The sequence below is a fragment of the Narcine bancroftii genome, chromosome 5 (genome assembly GCF_036971445.1).
Source record: "Narcine bancroftii isolate sNarBan1 chromosome 5, sNarBan1.hap1, whole genome shotgun sequence".
NCBI lineage: Eukaryota > Metazoa > Chordata > Chondrichthyes > Torpediniformes > Narcinidae > Narcine > Narcine bancroftii.
The window spans coordinates 48613153-48638075 of NC_091473.1; the positions used below are offsets into that span (position 1 = coordinate 48613153).

A 24923-nucleotide genomic window follows, 5' to 3' on the forward strand; every position below is an offset into this window, starting at 1 on the left:
CCCTGGAGACTTATCTACCCTTGGACCATTGAGTTTCCCAAGCATCTTCTCTCTGGATATTGCAACTGCATTTACCTCTCCCCTAACACCCCTGAAAATCTGGTATAAGGCAACATACTCATTCAGTTCTTCTGCCATCTCCTTGGCTCCCATCACAATTTCTACAGCCTTATTCCTATTTCTACTCTCACCTCTTTTTCACTCGTAATGTACTTTAAAAAAAACTTTTATAATAATTTTTGAAATTATTTGCTTGGTTCCTTTCAAAGTTCATCTTTCCTTCCCAGTGACCTTCATCATGGACTTCTGTATGCTTTTAAAAGCTTCGGAGTTCTCTATCTTCCCAGAACATTTTCCTTCCTTGTGTGCCATTTCGTTTGCTTTAATGTTGGCTTTGACTTCTCTTGTCGGCCACAGTTGTGTCAGTTTTCCATTCAATTATTTCTTTTTTTTGGAAATGCCTGTCCTGCATTTCCTTATTTATCACAGGAACTCCAGCCATTGCTGCTTTGCTATCCTCCCTGCTTGTGTGCCTTTCCAATCAACTTTTTACCAGTTCCTCTCTCATACTTCTGCAGTCCCCTTTATTTCACTGGCCTGCTGACACTTCTGATTTTAGTGGCTGCCTCTCAAACTGCGCGGTGAATTCTATCATGACGACCACTGCCTCCTAAGTGTTCCCTTACCTTCAGCTCTCTTATCAACTCCAGTTCATTTCACAATACCCAATCCAGAACTGCCGTTTCCCTGGTAGGCTCAAGCACAAGCTGTTCTAAATAGCAATCCTGAAGGCATTCGATACATTCCTTTCCTTGGGATTCAGGTCCAACTTGGTTTTCCCAATCAAACTGCACATTAGAATCTCCCATGACTATTGCAACATTACCCTTTTTGGATGCCTTCTCTTGGTCCCACCCTAATCTGCATGCTACATCCTGGCTACTGTTTGGAGACCTGTATACAACTCCAATTAGGGTACTTTTGCCCTTGCAGTTTCTTAATTCTACCTGTACCTAATGCTTCTGATCCAAAGATTTAATTCCAAGCCCCAATGCATTTTACTGTAGTTCCCAAGTTCAGGTTGGGGTATATTCAAGTTGGTTCAGACCATGCTATATAATCCTAGCACTGCCCTTACTCAAATCTAGGTCATTTGCTCAGTATTTATGCATTTTAGAAAGAAGTACAGCATAGAAACAGGCCCTTTGGCCCATCAAATCCATGCCAACCATTTACTACCCACATACATTATAAATCTCATTTTTTTCCTCCATCTTCTCATCAACATATTCCCAAATTCCACCATTCATCCACACATCACGAGCAATTTATAGGGGCCAATTAACCCACAAACCTGTACATCTGAAATAGCTCAGTTGAGAAAGCATTAGGACTGAAAAATATGAAGCTTGCTGGTTCCTTCCTAGGTTGTGACAAGAGCTTTAGTGTGCAGAGATTTACAAGGATGCTGCTTGGATTGGAGAGTATGCCTTATGAGGACATATTAAATGAACTTGGTCTTTTCTCCTTAGAACAATGGGAATGGCCTGATATTGATGTATAAGATGATGACAGGCATCGATCATGTGGATGGACAGAGGGTTTTTCCCAGGGCTGAAATGGTGAAAATGAGGGGGCATGGTTTTAATGTACATGGGAGGAAGGATAGGGAAGTACACTCTTTTTCAAGAGTGGTGGCTGCATGGAATGCGCTACTGGCAATGGTGGTGGATACAGGGACAATAGGATCTTTTAAGAGACTATTAGATTGAACATAGAACATAACAGCACAGTATAGGCCTTTCAGACTTTGATGTTGTGCCAACCTATATATTCCTACCAAAACCTTGTAGCCCTCTGTTTTTCTTTCATCCATGTCTAAGAGTCTCTGAAATGCCCCTAATGTTTCAGCCTTCACCACCACCCCTTGTACGACATTCCAGGCACCCACAACTCTCTGTGTATATAAAAGTTACCCCTAATGTCTCCCCTAATCTTTTTTTCATTCCCTTTGTACACATGCCCTCTGGTGTTTGCAAAAAAAGGTGCTGGATGTCCACCTTATCTATGGCTTTCAGAATCTTGTAGACCTCTATTAAGTCTTCTCTCATTCTTCTTCACTGCAAAGAGAAAACTCCTTGCTCTGCCTCATAAGACACATTTTCCATCCTAGGAACATCCTGGTAAATCTCCTCTGCACCATCACCATAGCTTCCACATTCTTCCAAGAAAAGAGGTGACCAGAACTGAATACTTCATGTGTATTCTCACCAGAGATTTATAGAGCTGCACATATCCTCTTGACTCAATCCCCTAACTAATGAAGCCCAGCATATGATAGGCCTTCTTAAAGCAACCTGCGCGGCATTCTTGAGAGATGTACGGATTTCGACCCCAAGGTCCCTCTGTTCCTCCACACTGATAAGTGTCAGACCATTAACCCTGTAGTCATCCTTCTGGTTTGTCCCTCCAAAATGCATCACCTCACACTTATCCAGGTTGAACTTCAACTGCCACTTTTTCATTTAAATCTGCATCCTGTCTATATCCTTTTGTAACCTACAACACTATCCACAACCTCTTCAACCTTCGTATCATCCATAAACTTACCTATCCATCCTTCTGCATCTTCATGTAGGTCATTTATAAAAATTACAAAGAGAAGGGATCCCAGAACAGATCCCTGTGGAACTCCACTAGTCACTGACCTCCAGGCAGAATACTTTCTGCCACTACTACTCTCTGCTTTCAACATGCAAGCCGCTTTTTAATCCACACAGCCAAGGTTCCATGAATCCTATGCCTTATATTTTTATGAACGAGTCTGTCATGGGGGAAACTTGTCAAATGCCTTACTAAAATACATCTAGACCACGTCTACTGCCCTACCTTCATCAATTTCTTGTTACGTCTCAAAAAACTCAATTAGACTCGAGAGGCATGACCTCTCACTGAATAGACTACTTCTCCAAAAAATCATAAATCGTATGCTTAAGAATCTTCTCCAATAGTTTTCACACACTGACATATGAATCGCCGATTTATAATTCCTAGGATTCTCCCTACTACCATTTTTAAACAAGGGGAACACAGTTACCATTCTCCAATCCTCCGGCACCTCCCTGTGGACAAGGAGGACTCAAAAAATCATAGCCAATGCCCCAATTATCTCTTCTCTCCCTTCGCACAGCAACCTGGGGTATATCACATCCAGCCCAGGTCTTATCAATCTTAATGTTTTTAAGAATATCCAACACTTCCTCTTCCCTAATCTCAACATCATCCAGCACCTGGTGCAAGTGGCCCCTAAACATCCTCCACATTACTTCTCCCATGAACATCTTTCCCAATTTACTCTCCCTAGTTCCTGCCTCATCCCATTGTAATTATCCCTTTCCCAATTAAAGACTTCCCCATATTGCCTGCTTTTATCTTTGTCCAAAGTTATGCTAAAGCACAGGGAGTTATGGTAGCTCTCACTGAAATTCTCCCTCACCTAGAGGTCTGCTGCCTGACCATGTTCGTAACCCAGTACTAGATCTAGTATGGCCTCTCCTCTAGTCGGCTGGCCCACATATTGTCAGGAATCCTTCTTGGACACACTTGATAAATTCAGCCTCATCTATCCCTCTTACAGTCAGGGGGTGTCAGTCAATATTAGGGAAGTTGGTCTCCCATAACAACAACCCTGAGTAATTTCTGCACCATTCCAAAATCTGCCTAATTACCTGCTCCTGAGGTCTATTTGGGGGGCCTGTAGACTACTCCTAGTACAGATTGCTCTTTTTCTGTTTCTGACTTCCACCCGTACTGACTCAGTACACACTCCATCTGCAGCATCCACACTTTCTATAGCCGTGATACTATCCCTGAACAATAATACAACTCTGCCCCCACCCCTTACCTCCCATCCTATTCCTTTTAAAATACCTAAACCCAGGTACCTGCATTAACCAATCCTGTCCTTCCACCAGCCAAGTCTCTGTAATGATCACATCACAATTCCTCATACTGATCCATGCTCTATGTTCATCTCACTTATTCCTAATATTCCTTGCAGATACATTTCAAACCCTATAACTGGCTACGTTTATGCTTCCTCCCTTTCCTGTCCATTCTCACAAACTCTCAACACATTGCATCCTGTTTTTCACCTTCCGCCCTATTCTCTGCACTCACATTCTGGTTCCCATCACACCTGACAAACTATGTTAAACCCTCCCCAACAGCTCTACCAAACCTACCCGCCAGGATATCGGTCCCTTTCCGATTCAGGAGCAGGCCTGTCCTTTTTGTACAGGTTAGACCTTCTCCAGGTGCAGTCATCTGGGGCAACTGAGCTCTCCCAGATTTCTCACATCCTTCATTCGGAACATTACACTGACCTTGGAGTACATGGAACTGAGAAAGATGCAATGAGATGCAGTAGGGAAATTCTAGGCAGTTGTTGTCAGCACTACATTATGGATTGAAGGGCCTGACTGTGCTATAGATTTCTATGTATTCTGGCACATATAACAATGAACATAAATGTGCACCATTCCTTCCATGTAATTGGAGCCACCTCTCCAATAGTACTGTGGAGCACCTTCATCAGAAGGGCCACGGTGGTTCAGGAAGTGGACTCATTTCCACCTTCTCAAGGGTCGAGAGGGATGGGTAATAAATGGTGGGTACCAGAAAGTCCTATGTTGGAAGGGGTAAGGAAAGATGGAGTGAGGACCTTCTCTGAAGGAGGCAGGGCAGGGGGCCAAGCACATGCACAGCTTTTACCTTCTTTGCATTCCAGAGCCACACGAGACTCCAGGTTGTCCATCTGCAGCTGTAGACGCTTCAGAGTGCGATCAGCATCCCGAGATTTCCTCTTGTAGGCAATGAGCACGATGACAATGATGAGGAGCAGGAGAAGACCACCTCCCCCAATGCCCAAGCCGGCAGGGAGGGTCAGGAGGCTGTCCGAGTAGATGTGGAGGATCCCGGGAGAGAACTCCAGCCCCCCGACCTGGATCTATGAGAGGTAAAGGGGAGGTGGAGAAAGTGGGGCAGGAAGAGAGAGAAAGGAGAAAAGTGGAAGAGAGGAAATGCAGGGAGAGAGGAAAAAAAGAGGGGGAGAGAAGTGATGAGAGGGTGTAGAGGGGGGAGAGAATGGGGGGGGTGAGGGAGGGAGAGAGAGGTAGTGCAAGGAGAGAGGTGGAAAAATAAGAGAGGAAAGATTGTGGAGAGGAGGAGAGTGAGAAGGGGAGAGAGTGAGGGAGAGGAAAAGGGGGAGAGAAAGGGGAGAAGCAAGGGAAGGGAGAGAGAGGAGGGGGAGAAAATGGGGGAGGAAGAGAGAGAAAAGGAGAGATATGGGGGGAGTGCAGGGAGGGGAGGAGAGATGAGTGGGTGTAGAGAGGGTGGGAGAAGTGAGAGGGAGTGCATGGAGAGAGGGGAAGAGATAAGAGGGGAAAGATTGTGGAGAGAGGGGGAGAGTGAGAAGGGGAGAAGTAAGGGAAGGTGGAGAGGGGGAGAGAGGGGAGGGGAAGATTATGGAGAGGGTAGAGTGAGGGGGAGAGATCAAGGGGAGGGAAAGGGGAGAAACGAGGAAGGTGGAGAGAGAGAGAGGTGGGAGGTGGAGAGAAAGAAGAGATCAAGTGAGAGAGGTTAGAGAGAGAAGGGAGAGTGGGAGAGAAAAAGGGGGTAGTGGGGAGAGTGGGGATCAAGGGAGAGAGAGGGGGAAGAGAGGACAGAGAATGGGTGAGAGAAGGAAGGAAAGGGAGTTGGGGAAGAGGAAAAAAAGAAATGAAAGAAATGAGAGGTAGGCAGAGGAGGAAAGAAAGGGGAAGAGTGGGAAGGGGGGAGAGAGAGAGGGGTAAGAGAGGGAGAAAAAAGAAGGAAACAGAAAGAAAGGGAGAGAGAGAGACAGGAAATGAGAAATAGAAGACAGGGAGAGAGGAGAGAGAGGTGGGAGGAAAGGTCGATATAGAGAGAGAGTGTGCGGAGAGAAGAACAGGAAGAACGAGATTAAGTCATAATGCCCGGACACAACAGCCTGCTCATTTCCCATTTCAACTTTCAATAATGTGTTACAATTAATGTATCAGACTACTTAAGACATGATTAATAGCTTCAGAGAGGTGAGTGGAAGGATCACGTTGATCATCCTACCACTAGTCGTAATGCCTTATTCTGCATTTCGGTACATCAAAGTTCATTTCACCCATTGAGTCCACGCTAGCTCCCCATTACCTAATCTTTTTTTGACAATTTATTCTCCTCATAATTTACAACAATTACTAAGCACCTCACATGCCCTTGGGATTCGGAGGAAACCAGAGCACCTATAGCTTTGGAGGCAGTCCAAAGGAGATTCTCCAGGCTAATTCCAGGGTTGAAGGGGTAGTCCTATCAAAAGAAGCTGGACAGTTTGGGTCTTTGTTTCTGGGAATTTAGAAGACAGGAGGGGGATGTGGAGTGGTGCGGGTGATCTGATTGAAATTCATCCTACAATCTCAATGCAAGCAGTTCCTGGGTTATGAGTGGGTTGGGTTCCAATGTCCATTCTCTGTTCTCGCTGCTGTCATCAGGAAAGAGGCCTAGGTTAGGGTTGGGGTTAGACTTAAGACTTGTACAGGATCATTGGCGACCTCTCCACCATCAAATTCCTAATTGACATTATTTAAAACTGAATTTTTTCTGTATTGCACCAATAGTTTGTTTACATTTCTTTCTTTGTTTTACATTCCTCTTTTTTTTTTGAGTACAGTTTTTTGCACTGCCAATAAGTAAAAATGCTGCTGAACCCACAGGAAAAAGGATCTCAGGGTTGTATGTGACATTGTGTTTTCACTCTGACAATAAATATGAACTTCTCTATCTGCCCACACTGTATTGCTCCAAACTTACTAGCTAAAGCTCCTTCATTTCATCATCCTAATCACCCAAACATTATCCATAATTAAACATGGAAAATATACTGTGTCCAATCACTAATGATTAATCACGTAAAAAATGCTTTAAAAATATGTGGGATATTTTGTGTGAAGTCAAATTTCTGTAAGTCTGGCCTTTTGTAACCTGGGGAGCATCTGTATATCCCAAAACTTTCACATGGATCAGTGCCAAATTTGCTTTAAGAACCCTCCCAAACAATCTGCTGAATACCTTGCACAATGTCAATATGCACAAGCAATTTGCTGCATTTCCCCCTCCCCCCGCAGATGAACTACCACAGCTGTCAGAAGGTTCCAGAAATCGACTATCCACTGCGAACAGACTGTGGAAGCACTGCCAAAGCGAGGCAGTGCTGTGAAGAATTAATAAAGCAAGGAAGGAGAGGATTTGACTGGGGAACTCAATGCTGGATCTCCCGACGGTTTTAAGTTGCTCTGTGTGTCATTCCACGTGAAGTTGGACAGGCGAGATGTCAAGCAGAGGCCCCGTCTGCCTGTTCAGTGCGTGTGAAAGATCCCATCATAACGTGTGAACAAAACCAAGGTTTCAGACTGTCTTCCTTCCTATTGGCTACCCGCAGGGCCCAACTGTGCAAAAATTACCTGACAGAATTGCAGCGTAAGAAGCAATTTGTTCGACACAAGGTTTTCTGGCACATTCTCAGACAGGGAATGTAATCTCAATGTTCTCTGTCTTCCAAAGCTCAAGTTTTTCTGAAGTGAATTCCAAAGGAATTCTTTGCTAAATAACAGCGAATTCCCAGTCAGGAAATCTAACACCAGGGGGCAAATTTTAAAGGAAGAGGGGAAAGGTTTAAAAAGGGGACCCGAGGGGCACCTTCTTCACACAGAGGGTGAAGGGTGCATGGGACAAGTTGCCAGAAGAAGTGATAGAGGCAGGGACAATAATGTTTAAAGGATATTTAGGCATGTAGAGGGGCAGGAAAGGTTTAGAGGGATATAGGCAAATGGGTTGAGACTGGCTGGCATGGACAAGTTGGGTTGAAGGGCCTGTTTCCATGCTGTAGAACTCTATCAATCCATGGATCTCTCCCTACAAGTAAGGAGCACAGCTTTTCATCATTTAACTAATCAGCATGACAGAAGGAGCTCATCCAAGAGCATTGGAAAAGCTTCAATTTCAAAATTCAATTCTATTTTGTTTTATTGAACTGTGTACTGTAGCAGGTCCAGCATCAACCCCTGCATCACCCCACTGACCACCAACCAGAGAAACACCTATTTATCCCAACTCTCTGCCTTCTATTGGTCAACCCATCCTCCATTTACTTACTCCCATCCCCACTGCACTACACAAAAGTGCTGCGAAAAACATAGCAGGTCACGTAGAGTCCATAGGAAATGAAAGGCAGTCGATGTTTTGGGCCTGAGCCCTCTTCAGGAGTGCCAAAAATCAGACAGGTTCCCGAACAGAAAGATGGTGAAGGGGAGGGAGTCGGGAAGATGGAGGACCATAACATGTGGATAAAGGTAGGAGGGTGAAAAGGAGGGAAAAAAGCTGAGAAGTGATGGGGAAGAAAGATAGACCTCCGATAGGAGAAGGAAGGGAGAAAGAGGGCTGAGGAGGCTCGAAATGTCTACTGCCTCTTGCTTCTATGGATGCTGCATGCCCTGCTGAGTTTCTCCAGCATATTTGTGTATTGCAGTAGACCCAAGTGAGGGGTGACTCTCTGTCCACCTTATGGTAGACAAAACTTAAATTTCCTTGTTTACTCCCAACTCCATCCATCCCTTTCATATTTAAAACTAATTTTATGGTGGTGGAGGTTGGAATAGGGACATTTAAAGACTCTTCAACTGGCTTAACATTAAGGGCTAAAGAGCCTCTTGTGCTGTAATGTTCTAAAGTAGGAAGGATGGTATCAAGTATACTGAGGGGGGAGCAAGCTTTTAACAGGCAATAAGGAATTGGGCATAATGTTAGGGGAGGTAGTGAGTTATTTAGAGGGAGAGACCACTGGAAGTAGATGGGTGACTGGTTAGAGAAAAAGGTAATGCACATCAATGCAGGGAGTAATGTTAAAATAAGTCAATTGTCTAAAGTGGAAAAACAGCACAGAGGCATAATCTTTTGCCAGTGTGAGGTCCATTGAAGAGTCCGATATCATCAGGAAAGGAACTGTCCTCTGAATGTGGAGGTTCATATTTTACAGCTCATGCATCTTCTACCTGGTGGAAGGGGGGAGAAGAGAGTGTGAGTGGGGTAGAATGGATCTAATGTACTTGCAGCAATCCCAAGACAGTAGGAGGTGTGGACGGAGTTGAGGCTGGTGTGTTTGATGGCCTGAGCTGCGTTCGTAACTCTCTGCAGTTTGTTGGTGTATTGGGCAGAGTAGTTCCTGTCTCAGTTGCGATGATACCTTCCATTGTGCTTCTGTAAAAGTTGGTACAAGATCTCAGGGACATGCTGAATTCTCTCAGGCCCCTTAAAGACACTTTAGTATGATTTCTAGATTGTAACATCGACGCAAATGGTGCAGGACAGTTTGTTGGTGACATTTACTCCAAAAAGCTACTGAAACCATGAACACGGTGGAATATATCACCAGCAGTATAAGCTTGAGATTTCATAGCATTGATAGCAGGCTGTTTTGAATGAATGCAGCAAATCCCTTTGGACTCCCAGGGTCTGGAACCCCAGCTCTGAGCAGTGAATGTTGTGGACAGCAAGGTGCAAATCCAATTACTACAAACCTTTTATTCCCCTTTCCTTGACTGAATTCCTGAGTGAATAGTCAGCGATCTTCACTGTGCCAGCAAGATTTGCACACTGCCCATTTTTAATCTGGAATTTAGAGCCCAAATCACCCAAGCAGAAAATAGATGCCTTCACTGAGCTGCTGAGCATTTATCAGGACTGATCTGTGGACTGCTCCAGCTCCTGACAGGTTGTCTGCCCATGTGTCACTGGACTCCCAGCCAGCTCAGAAGAAGCAGAAGCAAATGTAAATCCATTTAATTCGAAGTGTTCGGTGGATGCAAATAAAAAATAATGAACTCTGTCAATCTGCTGCTCTGAAGCTACAAAATATTATTTAAAAGTGGGAAATTCACGGAGGAGATGCAGTGGGTTGAATTATGCAGCTCCTACCTCTCAGCTTCAAGCACCGAGGGAAAATCTCAACCTTGGGTGCTGTTGGTGTGGAGTTTGAATGCCCTCCCTGTGACCATGTGGGTGCATCGGGTTTCCTCCCATATCCCAGAGACACGCAGGTTAATGAACCCATCAGCACAGGGATACCTCTCTAAGTTGTGTGCTCAGTCCTCAGCTCTATTCCCTGCACACTCACGATTGTGCTCCAAGTTGGGCTCCAACTCAATCGACAAAATCACTGACAACACCACAGTTGATGGGCAAATAACAGGAAATAATGAGTCTGAATAGATCCAGAATCTGGTTGGGTGGCGACAGAACAAGAACCTTGCTCTTAACATCACCAAGACAAAGGAGCTTATTGTGGACGTTCAGAAGGAGAGGTTGAGGGATAACACATATGTCTGCATTGATGGGAGAGGGTTAGTGCCTTCAAGTTCCTGAGAGTCCACGTATCAGAGGATGTCTTTTGAAGCCAGTACATCGAGGCAACTGTGAAGAAGACGCACACCTTTCTGAAGTCTGAGGAGATTTGTTATGTTATTAAATACTCAATAGCACTTTTTCAGGTGTACTGACTGATTGCATCATGGTCAGGTTTGTAAACTCAAGTGCCCAGGGAGAGAGAGTGGCAAACCTAGCCAAGTCCACCGAGCATTGACCTCCTGTCCATTGAAAACATCTGTGTGAGGTGTTGCCTCAGAAAGGACCCCCATTACCCTGGTCACAACTGCTTCTCACTGCTACCTTCAGACAGAAGGTACTGATATCTGGTGTCCAGCACCTCTAGGGTATTAAAGGATGATTTTTTTTTAATCCGACAGCTATCAGACTCTTGAACCTCCCCAAACTAAGCAAACCATAAACTGCACCAGAACCACCAAAAGATCTGTTTGCACTACTGAAAGATCTTTTTTTTTCTTGCATTTAACTCCATCTATGAATATTTAACTATCTATTATTTTGTTACCTCTTCTTGGCACATTGCATTCATTGAATTTAATACTACTGTTGTTCCTGTATCTGATTAACCATGCGGCTGCAGCAAGGAAGAATTTCTGTGCATTCTACTTATGTGCATGAAAATAAATTTATCATCTGAATGTGGGAAGAATGAAATGTGGGTTAAAAAGAGGATTAGTGTGAGTGAGTGGCTGATGCTCAGCTGGACCATGTCTGAGCTGGTTAGGCACCAATCGCATTGCAACAGGACAGAGATTGTATTGAAAAGATCAAAATGTTCTTTTTAATGGCTTTCATTTCTCATCCTCACCCAGACAAGAAAATACCCTTCTTTTCCCAATTAAGATATAATTGATGATTTGTTAAATTTTACTGAGCAAGTTAGTCTGAAGGACAGAATATTGTGGTTCCATCAGATGCCAGCTTACCCACTGGCGAAATGTTTCTGATTCAGCAGCTGCTGTCGTAGTAGGACAGGCTCTTGGCCTCACACTACACTTCCCTGCTGTGATTAGGAGTCATGGAAAGAGCTTTTTCAACAGGTACAGATCTTTACCTGCTGGAATTTATAAGAATGAGAAGGTGCTCTGGTTTGTGTCCTCCCATATTCCATAGGTGTATGGGGTTAGTCAGTTAATTAATCACATAGGTGTATTTGCATGACTGGGGCTCGTGGACTGGAGGGGCCTGTAACCTCTAAATTAAAATATAACCACCACCCATCACCCCTCTCAGCTCAGTGCTTCCTGAACTAAGAGCTTGTAGCCTGTCCGATGCTTGTGTGAAGACTGAATTCTAAAATCATTCTGAGCGTGTAGCATAAGAAGTTATTTATTTATTTGCTTTATCCTGGTTAACAAGTTTGGTAACTACATCAAATTGGGTAGATCTAGTGAATAACACCCCACAATGAACTTCACAGAAATCCATGGTGCAGAGGGGAGTTAGAATGGCTCTGCAGGGTCTGCCTGAGCTTGTATGGTCAAAGCTCGTTTCCTTCTGAGAATCTTCCAACTGTCTGGTCCAGAGACCTGAGCTGGTTCAAGAGCAGAAAGCTGCACTTGGTTGAAATATCAGGCTATTCTGCATGCTCTCTGAGGCACCACCCTGTTTCACAGATTAGAATGACAGTTCTCACTCTGCATGTTGCTATCGTAGCCAATGTTCAACAACCCTTTGAATAACAGACCAACTGGTCATTAAAAGTTATTATGTGGAATCATGGAGTCACACAGCACAGTACAGGCCCTTTGGCCCAACTTGTCTATGCTGACCAAGTTGGCATTGTGGGTTAGTCCTGTATTTGGTCTATATCCTTCTAAGCCCTTCCTATTCATATACTGTAAAACCCCCTAGGCTGTGGGACTTCCAGAGGCATGGGTGCTGGATAAATGCAGGTCAAAGGTTTTTTCTCTCACAGTCCGAGATGTGGCTTAGGGCCCCCTGAAATTCCCTGCCTGACCACGACTGAGATGGGCACCAGCCACACTCACCAGCACTCTATGTTCTCCAGTCAGGTTGGGGGGTTCACACAGGAGCTGAGTCTCCGAGACAGTCAGGGCGCAGGGGTTGTCCCCAATCAGCACTGTGTAGTTCAGCTTCACGCTCCCTGGCGCACTGGGGATCAGGTTCCGCCCCTTCATGTAGAGTAGAAAGAAAAGTCTGGTCAGCTCAGTGTATGAGCAGTCTGCAGGATCCATGATGGGCAGAGACTGCCCTGCTAGCGAGAGGCAGCAGCTCCCCAGGGCTCTAGGAGGAGGCAGTGCACCCATCCCAGCCTCCCAACCAAAATGTAGGGCCATAGTCAAGGTCAGCGCCTGTATCCTCCCACAAATAGGCAACGGCCATTATCAACAGTCCATCTCTGACCCTCAGTAACAGTCAGACCACACCACCAGTCTATTTCTGACCCTCAGTAACAGACAGACCACAATGAAAGTCCATCTCTGCCCCTCACTAATAGTTGGACCACATCATCATTCCATTACTGACCCTAAGTAATCATCGGATTTCCCCAATTTCACCATTCCATCGCTGATCCTCAGTAATCATCAGATTTCACCATCGTTCCATTACTGACCCTCAGTAATCATCAGATTTCACCATCATTCCATTACTGACCCTCAGTAATCATCAGATTTCACCATCATTCCATCACTGACCCTCAGTAATCATCAGATTTCACCATCATTCCATCGCTGATCCTCAGTAATCATCAGATTTCACCATCATTCTATCGCTGTCCTCAGTAATCATCAGATTTCACCATCATTCCATCACTGACCCTCAGTAATCATCAGATTTCACCATCATTCCATCGCTGACCCTCAGTAATCATCAGATTTCACCATCATTCCATCACTGACCCTCAGTAATCATCAGATTTCACCATCATTCCATCACTGATCCTCAGTAATCATCAGATTTCACCATCATTCCACCACTGACTCTCAGTAATCATCGATTTCACCATCATTCCATCAATGACCCTCAGTAATCATCGATTTCACCATCATTCCATCACTGACCCTCAGTAATCATCAGATTTCACCATCATTCCATCACTGATCCTCAGTAATCATCAGATTTCACCATCATTCCACCACTGACTCTCAGTAATCATCGATTTCACCATCATTCCATCAATGACCCTCAGTAATCATCGATTTCACCATCATTCCATCAATGACCCTCAGTAATCATCAGATTTCACCATCATTCCACCACTGACTCTCAGTAATCATCGATTTCACCATCATTCCATCAATGACCCTCAGTAATCATCAGATTTTACCATCATTCCATCAATGACCCTCAGTAATCATCAGATTTCACCATCATTCCACCACTGACTCTCAGTAATCATCGATTTCACCATCATTCCATCAATGACCCTCAGTAATCATCAGATTTTACCATCATTCCATCACTGACCCTCAGTAATCATCGCTTTCACCATCATTCCATCACTGACTCTCAGTAATCATCGATTTCACCATCATTCCATCAATGACCCTCAGTAATCATTGGATTTCACCATCATTCCATCTCTAACCCACAGTAATAGTCAGACCACATCAACAGTCCGTCTCTGATCCTCATTAACAGTGGACTTCACCAACAATCCACCTCTGACTCTCAGTCACAGTTGAATTTCACCAACAGTCCGTCTCTGACCCTCAATAACAGTTGTACCACCGACAATCCAACTGACCCTCAGTAACAGCCTAACTTCACCAACAGTCTGTCTTCTGACCCTCAATAACAGTCGTACCTCCGACAATCCAAATGACCCTCAGTAACAGCCAAACTTCACCAACAGTCTGTCTTCTGACCCTCAGAAACAGTCGGACTTCAGCGACTGTTTGGCTTTCAGCAGCACTCAACTATTGGTCCACAGCAACAGTCAAGCTTTTGGTAGCAGTTCACCAGCAACCTCTTGGGAACTGTCGACCACCAGCCTTCACCAACACTCAGTCTACACCAACAGTTGGGACCTCAGACCAGCTCATTAAGACCACGGCTGATCAGACCTGGGCCCAAGCTCCACTTTCCCACCCAATTCTCACAACCCCAGACCACCAGTGCAGCCTCTGCATTCCTCCATCTCCCGCAGCAGACCACTCCCCGTGAGAAACACACCTTAAGTATGACTGGGGAGCTTGGCTTCAGTTCCAGGGATCCTGAGGGACTCAGCATTTCAAAGGATGGGTCAGGATAATAAGTGAACCCTGTCCCATTGATAACCAGCACTGACTGGACGCTGTCCATGACGAATCCAATCTCATCCGGCTGAGCTGGGTTTTCCAATGGGTTGTGCCCACTGCTTGTGATGGAAGGAGCTTTGCAAACCATGGCCGTGTCGTTCAACACCCGGCAACCCTGCGAAAGCACAATAACCCCATTATACCCCAGACACCCTGGCAGCCGAAAGGACCTTCAACATCAGGGTAAGACCACAGTGGGCCTGCCTGACAGAAGGTTATCATCTAACTTCCAACAGTTAGGCCACTGCTGTTATAGTGCCACGGACACTGGTTCAAATCCCCCCTATCTGTAAGGAGCTTATACATTCTTTCCGTGACCTCCTTGAGCTTTCTCTGGGAGCTCTGGTTTCCTCCCACACCCTAAAACCTACTGGGTTTGGTAAAATTGTACACCAAATTATGAGGTGTATATAGTAGGCTTTTTCAACTGAGGTTGGGCGAGACAGAATCTCGAGGGCTAGGATTAAGGTTTGAAAGGGAAATGTTTAAAGGGATCATTAGGGGAAACCTCTTCATACAGAGAGTGGAGGGAGTGCGCAATGAGCTGCCAGCTGATGTGATCAATATGGGCTCGATTTTGACATTAAAGAAAAATTCCAATAGCATCTTGAATGGAAGGGGTATGGAGTGATATGGTCTGAGTGCAGGTCAATGGGAATAATAGTTGGCCATTGACTAGATGGGCTGAAGGGCCTATTTCTGTGATGTAGTATTCCATGGGAGGTTGATTGGTTGTAATTGAGTTAAATAATCTGGAAGTATTTTCTACCGTGCTGTGTTGGTGTCCCTGGATTTATATGCTTTAACAACAAAATCCCATTTGCAACTCGCCCTGAAACCTTGTGTGATCCCTGGATTTGACAATTGGGATGATGGAGGGAAACAGGAATTCATCTTGAGCTCTTAGGTTTTTCCAGAGGTTGTTCCTAGAGACCTTCAGAGATGAGTGGTAGGTGGCAGGGTCTCTGGGTGGAATTTCCAGGTAGGGAAGGCACTGAAAGGGAATTCATCACAATGGTAATTGGGTGACGCTGGGAAAAGGAAAGCACAAACACTGCAGACACTGGAATCCCGACTCTCGACAAAGGGCCCGATCCAAAACGCAGGCAAATGGGATGACCTTTGATAGGTAACTCGATAGCATGGACAAGATGGGCCAAAAGGCTCATTTCTGTATTATAAAAGTTTAGGCACTCACATTTGTCGATTGAACTTTGCCATATTTCGCCCGCATCCTGGGTTCCTGGATTGTGGCAAGATTGGTACCTGTTACAGTGAGCGGAGTCCCACCACTTGATGCAAGGACAGTGGGGAGTGGAGAGGGGGAGGGTAGTAGGGGAGATAGAGAAGGGAGGGGGAGAGGGTAGGAGAGAGAGAAGGATTTAGAGATTCAAGGATGGAGATATGAGAGGGAGAAATGGAAAAGGCAGAGGAGAAAGTGAAAGATAGAAATGTGGAGTGAGAGATATTGTGAGAGAGAAAAATTGAAAAGTGGAAGGGGAAGAGAAGGAAAACAATTGGTAAATCATCCAGTGGACTGGAACGCGTTCATCATCCCTTGGTTTCCCTCACATCCACGCCCAACTCATCGACTCCTCTTCCGCCATTGAGTTCCTGGCCCTGCCACTTCCTTCAAAGGGGTCTCCCTCACCCACACTCACATGGTGAAGTGGCACAGTGGGTGCAGCCCATGCTCTGTGCTGAAGCCTGTTGGTTCCAACCCCACACCAAAGGCTGACTGACAGAAAAGATAGGCAGCTGGCCTGTGAGAGGAGGTTTAATTCCCGGGACCATGTTAAACACCACATCACGTCACCTTTGAGGAAAGATCTCTGGAAGGTCAATGCTACCAGCGAACCCACATTGCTAAATCAGACAACTCACAAGAGTATTTTTTAGGGATCTTGCAGCATGGAAATCAACCTTTACATTTTGTAGAACATAGAACATTAAACACACTACAGGCTCTTCATGCCCACGACCTACGTAAACCTACTCCACAACAATCTTATCCTTCACAACCTCACACCCACAACCCTCTATTTTTCTTTCATCCATGTGCCTATAAAGAGTCTATTGAATGTCCGGTTGCACTAGCCTCCACCACCACCGCTCGCAATGATTTCAAGGCAGTTGTCATACTCTATGTAAAAAAAACGTACCTATGGCATCTCTCTAAACTCTCCTCTCCTCCTTAAAACAGATGTGCCCAGATATTTGCTAATGTCACCCCAGGAAAAAGTGCTAGCTGTTCACCCTATGACTCTCATAATATCTATTAAGTCACCGGCAAAGAAAAATATCTCTGGTTCTGTCAACCTTGCTCCATAAGACATGTTCTCCAATCCAGGCAAATCTCCTCTGCACCCTCTCCATCGCATTTACTTCCTTCCTGAAAGAACTAAAGCAAGATTCCAAGTGTTGTCTAACCAGAGTTTTATAAAGTTGCCAGGCTCAACCTTTTATTGGCAATACCCTACCCACCAACCCCCCACCCCCATCTAGGACTTTGTTCAAAGTTTATTGGCCTCCTTCCCTGTTAAGCAGTCAAGTTTTAGTTTCTTCTGTACTGCTCTCTTACCAACAACATTAAAGAAAAAGAAAATATTTATGTTACACAAGGTAAAAAGAAAACAAATCTTTCACTTAAATATGCAGAGACCCCAGGGGCCCCTGTTGAGAATGGATGTTTTAGAGCTGCAAAATTACCTCACGGCTATTAAACTCAATCCCCTAACGAATGAAGGGCAGCACATTGTCCACCCTGTCAACTTGTACTACATCCTTGTGGGATCTATCGACCTGGACCCCAAGATACCTCTGTTCCTCCACACTGTTAAGAATCCTGCCAGCTGTAGCTGTAGCTACGAATGCTCCACCCTGAAGTTGTCAGTGATCTTCTCTGCTGCTTTTATGGTCCTGTAGACTGACCTCGAGTCTGTTTCTCTACAGCAATCGCACCATACTGTGATACACCCAGCCAGGATGCTCTCTATAGAGTTCCTATAGAAAGTTGACAAAATGGTGGCCGGTAACCTTGCCACCCTCAGCTTTCTAAGGAAGTACAATCTAAGGAAGTACCTTCCTGACAAGTGAGATGTTAGGTATCCAGGATAGGTCACTTCTAAAGTGGACTCTGAGAAACTTGGTGCTCTCTACTCTCTTCGTCATCAATGTATAGTGGAGGGTGGTCATCCCTGAGAACAACATCACATCCCTATATTCCTCCTGGACAGCCTTAAACCTAATGGCATGAATATTAATTTTTCTAACTTTAGGTAACCCCCATCTGATTCCAGTTTTCACCTCTTCTTTAGCTACTCCTTGACTTATTTCTCACGAACTTTTCTTTCAACTGCACACCCGCCGCCCTCCTTCCAAATGGTTTTTCCCTCTCCATCTCTCACACATAACCTTTGCTCCTTTATGGGCCCCTCCCCCAGCTTCCGTCCTTTTTTTTTGTAAAGGATAGAGCATAGTAGAAAGCCCTTCCAGCCTATGAAATCCATGCCAGTCAATTAACTTACCAACCCCATCCATTTTGGAGGGTGGGAAGAAACCGGAGCACCTGGAGAAAACCCATACTAACACAGAAATTCCTTGCAGACAGCAGCAGGATTGAACCTGGTCCGCTGGCACTGCAATAGCGTTGAGCTAACTGCTATGCTAACCCTACTATCTTAATCTTGATAAAGAGTCCCAACCCCAAACGTTGACTGACCATTTCTACATGTGGACTCTGTCTGACCTGCTCAGGACCTCCAGCAGCTCTTTGTTTGCTCAAAATTCCAGCATCTGCAGTTTTTGTGTTTCTCTTCTGTACAGCCATAATCAAAGAATATCCCCATCCCTGTGAGATCTTGCTGTGTACTAATTGGCTCCACACTTTCTAACCATGGATAACCAATAAATGAAGGTCTCAGCAGTGTTCACATCCTGAGAAATTAATTTTTATAGAGCCACCACTGAGGCTACACACTTGGTTCACGGAATGGGGAGCAACATGGAGATGGTAACAGGAGTGCACACATAGCATAGCTTTCCTGCAAGCAAAGAGAGGCTTCTCTACACTTGCCCCCACAGGAGAGAGGGAGAAGCAGCAAACAGGAGACGCACCCCATGGACATTTTATTCACTGAAATCAATGGGGTAGAGAAAAAACCGCGAGGCTTTTGGCCGTTCTGAGGCGCTGTCCCTAATCTGTTCACTGACAATGGCAGCAGTTACCACCTCCACCTGAATCTCAATAATGGATGAACCACACGGTGGGTCTGGAAGCCACTCAAAACCACTTTTACATCCTTGTCTCTGTGCAGTTCAACCAATCTCAGTCTTCCAATATCATCCCACAATTGTTTCTCTTCCAATCCTTCAAAATCCCTGCTAGATCTATCAGTGGCCCTCATGCATGGAGTTCGATAGGAGGTTATGGAAGTAGTTGGAGAGTTCTTCACAGAGTTGCTACCTGTGCCATGGGCTGAATGGCCTCCTTTCCTGTGCTGCAAGCTTCAGTGGTTGGAAAGAGAGGAGGGACAGTGAGAAATGCAAACCAGCAGACTTGAAAAAATGGGCTTTTCAATCTTTGAAAAGGCAGACGGTGCACATTCAGCTAAAAATAAAATTTAAAAATTAATAATGCACAACTCTCATCTGTGGAGAAGAGTGAAGATATTGTCATTCATTCACTTGTTCGCACGGGAGGTGGTCAGGGAGAAAAATCAGTTCATGAATAATTCTCCAGTCTTGGTCCTAATTGTAACATCAAATGATAAAGTCTGAGAGCCCATCAATGTCTGGTTAGCAGGTCAAGTTCCAATTCATTGTCACATGTACCTAGGTGCTGTGAGGAAGTTTCATTTGCAAGCAGTGCAGCTGATGTCCCGCACATATTACAGCAGGTAAGAAATGGTGCAGAGTTATAGAGAGAGATCAGCTGGTATGGAAGAAAGGCAACATAATTTTAATAGTGTGAAGTTCACTCAGGGGTCCAAGTGGAAAATAAACTGCCTTTGAATTAGATGGTGCATGATCTCATAGTCAATAGGAGGGTGGTGAACATAATATGTTGGGGGTGGGATGAGCCATTTAATATGTTGGCTCCTTTACTGAGGCAACAGGAAGTATGGATGGAGTCATGGAGGGGAAAGGGGTTGATGGTCTGAGCCACATTCACAATGCTCTGTGGTTCCTTGTGGTCTTGGGTGGAGTAGTTCCTATCCCAGCAAGCTTCTACAATGCCACCCGAGCATCTATTCCTTCAGTGAACAACGAAAAGCTGGAGACAGTCAGTGGAGAGGGATGGACAGAATGCACAGCTATTCCTTGGATAGTTCCTCCCAAACTCAGAATTTCGACCAACAAAAGTACAAGAATGGCAAGCAGAGAGGTTCTAACAGCTCCATAACCCAAATCACCACCTCTTCTCACTTCTATTGTGGGCCAAAGGCCTGTACTGTGCTGTCATGTTCTATTCTTCTTTCCAACAGCTAACAACCTCTTCAACCTCTCCTTATTACCCTAATATTCCAACATCACAAATTGAAAGTCACTTTATTTTTGCACGAGGATTACTGTTAAGATTTATCATCTATCACATGTATTTATTGTTTCTTATCATTTAATTCAATTAGTTTACTATTATAGTCTTTCTCTACAAGTACCTGTTTGGCTGTAGCAAATGAGAATTTCAGTGCATGTGTACGTTGTACGACAATAAACTCATAATCAGTTCCCCTTTAAATTGCACACCACCCCGACCTGGAAATCGGCAGCGCTGTCCTAAATCCTGAATGAAACCAGAGTTCCTGAACGAAACCCACAGCCACAGGGAGAATATGCAAACTCCACTCTGACAGTGGTAGAAGATGGAATTGAAACAAGAGTCCCTCAAGCTTGGAGATGGCAGTGCTACTAGCTACAATATGCCACATTCACATCTAGTGCAAGCAATCGTGGAGATGTTCTCAAAAGCCCAAAGGTTTTTTTTTTAACTGCATAACTCTGTTGGGAAGTGTGACTCATCTGAGCAAGAATCAGCACCTTAAGTTTACTGTCATATACATAAGTACAACGTACAGATGCAATGACAGTCCTCCTTGCTAGAGCTTCCCCGTTCTATAGGACACACAAACATCAAAGTAGAATTGATACATGAGAACATAAGAAATAGGACCACAAGTCAACCATCTGGTCCATCAAGCCTGGTCCTCCATTTAATAAGATCATGGCTGATCTGACTAAACTCAGCTTAAATGCCACCATGAAAACAACAGATAATAAATATGAGGAAGATAAAAGATGAAAGGAAGGTAGGTGGAGCCGAGTCCATGGCCAGATCAGCCGTGATCTTGTTAAAAGGTAGAACAGCCTCGACCTTCTTTTGGCTCCTATTTCTAATGCATTTTTGATTAGAGATAACTCTTTAATTTCAAAGCGAGTTTACCTGGAAATGCTCCATCCTGGCTCGATTTTAGAAATGGTGGGATCGTCTGAGTAGTTGTACTTCACACTGGGATTTTGGAGTTGAGCCCTGTTAATGTGGACTCTGATTGAGGCTGGGCCAGTGCCCCTGGTTGATGCAGATGTCACACAGATAATCTCTCCTGAAGTCCTCCTGAAGGACACACAAAGAGGACAAAATTCAATTTGTCAACAAAAGAGATGGCCGATAAACAACAGTCATGATCATCTACCTACAGGAAGGATATCAATAAGATTGAAATGGTGCAGGGAAGATTTACAAGGATGTTGGTGGGATGTGAGGAGCTTAATTGTAGGGAAGGGCTGACAAGGTTAGGTCTTTATTCCCTAGAACATCAAAGAATGAAGAGAGATTTGAAAGAGGGATACAAAATTAGAAGAGTGTGGGGGGGGCGGCGGGGCGGGGGTTGATAGAGTAAATGCAAGCAGGCTTTTTCCACTGAGGGTGGGTGAGACAAGAACCAGAGGTCATGGGTTAAGGGTGAAAGTGGATTTTTTTTAAAGGGAACATTAGGGGAACTCTTCATGCAGGGAGTGGTGATAGTATGGAACAAGCTGCCAGATGACGTGGAGAATGTGTTTGATTTCAACATTTAAGCAAAATTTGGATATCTACATGGATATTGCAGATATGGAAGGCTATGGTCCAGGTGCAGGACAATGGGACTAGCAGAATAATAGTTTGGCACAAACTAGATGGCCTGAAAGCCTTGTTTCTGTGTTGTAGTATTCTATGATTCCAATAAAAGCACGAGACTGAAGATGCGGTAATCTGCAACATGTGTCCAACTGCAGGATGAACACAGCAGATCAGGCATGAATGCAAGTAAGTTTGCAGAAAAAGGAGCTCTAGAGCTGTTTTCCTTTACATGGGTTTGCTTTTCTCCCTATCTTTCCCCTCCTCCAAGGCAGATTAGCTGTCACTAACAGGAGGAACCGGCCTCTCTCCACTGACTCCCACCATCTTCTTTTGAGATTGCAGAAGTCAGAATCTGGAGCAGGTTACAAAGTGCCAAGGAGATCAGAGGCACCAGAGAGAAAGGAATGTTGGTGTTGTGAAATGCAGTGGAGGAAGGCGTGCCTGGCAGGTCAGAGTGGGCACATTGTCCACTCCCAGAGAGCCTATTAAAAAAATAAGCAGAGCTGATATCACAATAAACGAGGTGCAACTCTGCATCTGAGGGGGAAAGGATGTCAATGTTTCGGGTTCTGAGCCTGCATCAGTCCCAATCCCTTCTTCTCCCACAGATGCTGCTCAACATGCTGATCTCTTCGAGCATTTTATTATTTTTTGCATTATTGTCGCTTGGTCTTCATCACATCGTGAGTTTTCCTTTGCTATACAGAACTACAATTTGAATCATCCCGTCTCCAAAATTTCCCAGTTTTACTGCAAGGTCACTGGCCCAAAACCTGGACTCTCTCTCTCTCTCTGTAGATGCTGTTTGACCTGCTGAGTATTTCTACCATTTTCTATTTTTATCTGAGACTGACATCCGCAGTATTTTTTGCCCTTGACAATGAAGCCAAGGGCTGACAGATTGAATAAATTTAAATGTAAATACATTTTAAATTTTAATTTTAGAGTTAAAGCACGTTTAAAAAAAAAAGCCCTTCCAGCCCATGAGCCCGTATCTTCCAAATACACCAAATCACCAACATTTATGGAGGGGTGGGAAAAAACCGGAGCATCTGAGAAAAACCCACGCAGATCATGGCGAGAGCTTTCAAATTTCTTACAGACAGTGAAGGATTTAAACTAGGATCGCTGGCGCCGTAGCCACCTTGCACTTACCACTTTGCCCTAAGCATAACTTTTGATGGGGAAATGGAAAAGTTAATCTGTCTGGGCTAAATGGAGCCTGCCACAAGGAGAAGAGGTCAATCATCCCCTCATACATGTCCTGCCATTCAATTGGTCCTGGCTGATCCCAGGCCTGCTCCTCAGGATCTCCAAAAACCTCAATCCACTGTAAAATTTATCAATCTCTAAATTTTTTCCATTGACTATGCTTCCTCAACCCTTCAGGATACAGGATCATCACCCTTTGTGAGCTGAAGATTAAAACTATCCCACAATCCCTATTCCCCTAATCCCCAATTTCCCACCAGCAGAAAGATCTCAAAATCAACCCTGTCACCTCCTTTTTGACCTTACGTGTTTCAAGAATAACAATCTTCTAATATTCAGAGTTTGGATCTTTGTGATCAGATAACTCTCACACCCCAGAATTCTGTCTTCTTTCGGAAGGCCCTCTGCAACAATGAGGATCATTTTGCTCACCTTTCAAACCGGCAGATTCCCGTGTCTCCGATATAAGCTTCCACAGAGCTGCCAGCGTCAAGATGAACCCCCATGATTGTCACTCGGCTGCCCCCGGACACGGGTCCCCGGGATGGGACCAGTTTGTTAAACCTTGGTGTCTTGAGTGATTGAGAAATAGGGGGGGGGAGAGGGGGGAATGAAATAAAATTGTCGTTAAAAATTCACCAGCAAGGAGATGGAGGCATAGATCTGGAGAATGTGCTCTGGTTAGTGAAAATAGGTGAGAGGTGTTCTAGAAGAAAGAAAGACTACAGGAAAGATATATCAATAAGATTGAAAAAGAGTACCGAGAAGGTTCACAAGGATAAAGACCAGAGAGAGTGAGGATGGAATCGGGTGGGTTATTTGTTAAAGAAACATTTGCTTTACCAGAGCAAAAACCAGTTTGAGTAATTACTTCACAACCGGAATTAAAATCCCCAAGTTCCACATGGGGATTGAAACTCATGTCTACGGATCAGTTATCGCGGGTTCTGGTTCCTGGCCCAGCAGTGGACCACTTACTCAAATGGTACATAATACAAGCCATAATAATATAAATTAAATTAGCACATACACCAAGACAGAAAGAGGAATTACAAATATTAAAAGGATAGGTAAATATTTAATTAGTGCATGAAAAACTTAAATTTGAGTGGAACCGACAGATCTTTGGGTGGTCATGGGCTGGCTTGGGTAGCATGGGGAGGTTCAAAAGCCTGATAGCTGTTGGATAAACACTATTCTTAAGCCAAGAGGTGCTGGATTCCAGGTGCTTGCACCTTCTCGCTGAAGGTAGCAGTGAGAAGAGTGATGGCCAGGGTGATGCGGGGGGGGGGAGGGGTGGTGAGGGTCCTTTATGATGATGGTTGCCTTCTAACATCGATGTTTTCAATGGATAGGTCAGAGCCTGTGGTAGACCTGGCTAAGTTTGCCATTTTCTGCCACCTTCTACATTCCTGGGCACTTGAATTACCAAACCAGCCATTGATTTAACCAGTGAGTGTACTCTTCAAAGTGCACCTGCAGAAGCTTAATGGAGTATTCAACCACACGCCAAATCTTCTCAGACTTTTTAGAAAGTAGAGGCGTTGGTGTGCCATCTTCATGATTGCCTCGTTGAGCTGGCTTCAAAAGATGTCCTCCGATATGCGGACTCCCAGGATGTTAAAATAAGATAGGTGCCTGGTCCCTCGGCCTGCCTTCCTGAAATCCACAATAAGCTGAAACGAGCAGTCACTAGCTCTGTCTAAAAAGGAGGGATCCCATCTGGGCTCCAAATGACCACTAAGAGAAACAGATATGGGACACACATTCAGGTCTGAACAGTTTGTGGTGGGTCTGCCTTGGTAGAGGGTGTCATG

General features: G+C 44.7%; 1 protein-coding gene across 5 annotated transcripts in view; it reads right to left on the reverse strand.

The window, feature by feature from the left end:
* LOC138763359 (plexin-A1-like) overlaps positions 1 to 24923 on the reverse strand; it is a 339669-nt gene that overhangs the window by 59534 nt on the left and 255212 nt on the right. For all 5 annotated transcript variants that reach the window (XM_069937350.1, XM_069937352.1, XM_069937351.1 and 2 more), the window contains 6 exons: positions 23539 to 23678; positions 21217 to 21387; positions 15973 to 16066; positions 14650 to 14889; positions 12501 to 12644; positions 4774 to 5008 (listed from right to left, as the gene is read on the reverse strand). In XM_069937350.1, coding sequence (XP_069793451.1) covers positions 4774 to 5008; positions 12501 to 12644; positions 14650 to 14889; positions 15973 to 16066; positions 21217 to 21387; positions 23539 to 23678 — 1024 coding nt within the window. The remainder of the gene's footprint in view (positions 1 to 4773; positions 5009 to 12500; positions 12645 to 14649; positions 14890 to 15972; positions 16067 to 21216; positions 21388 to 23538; positions 23679 to 24923) is intronic.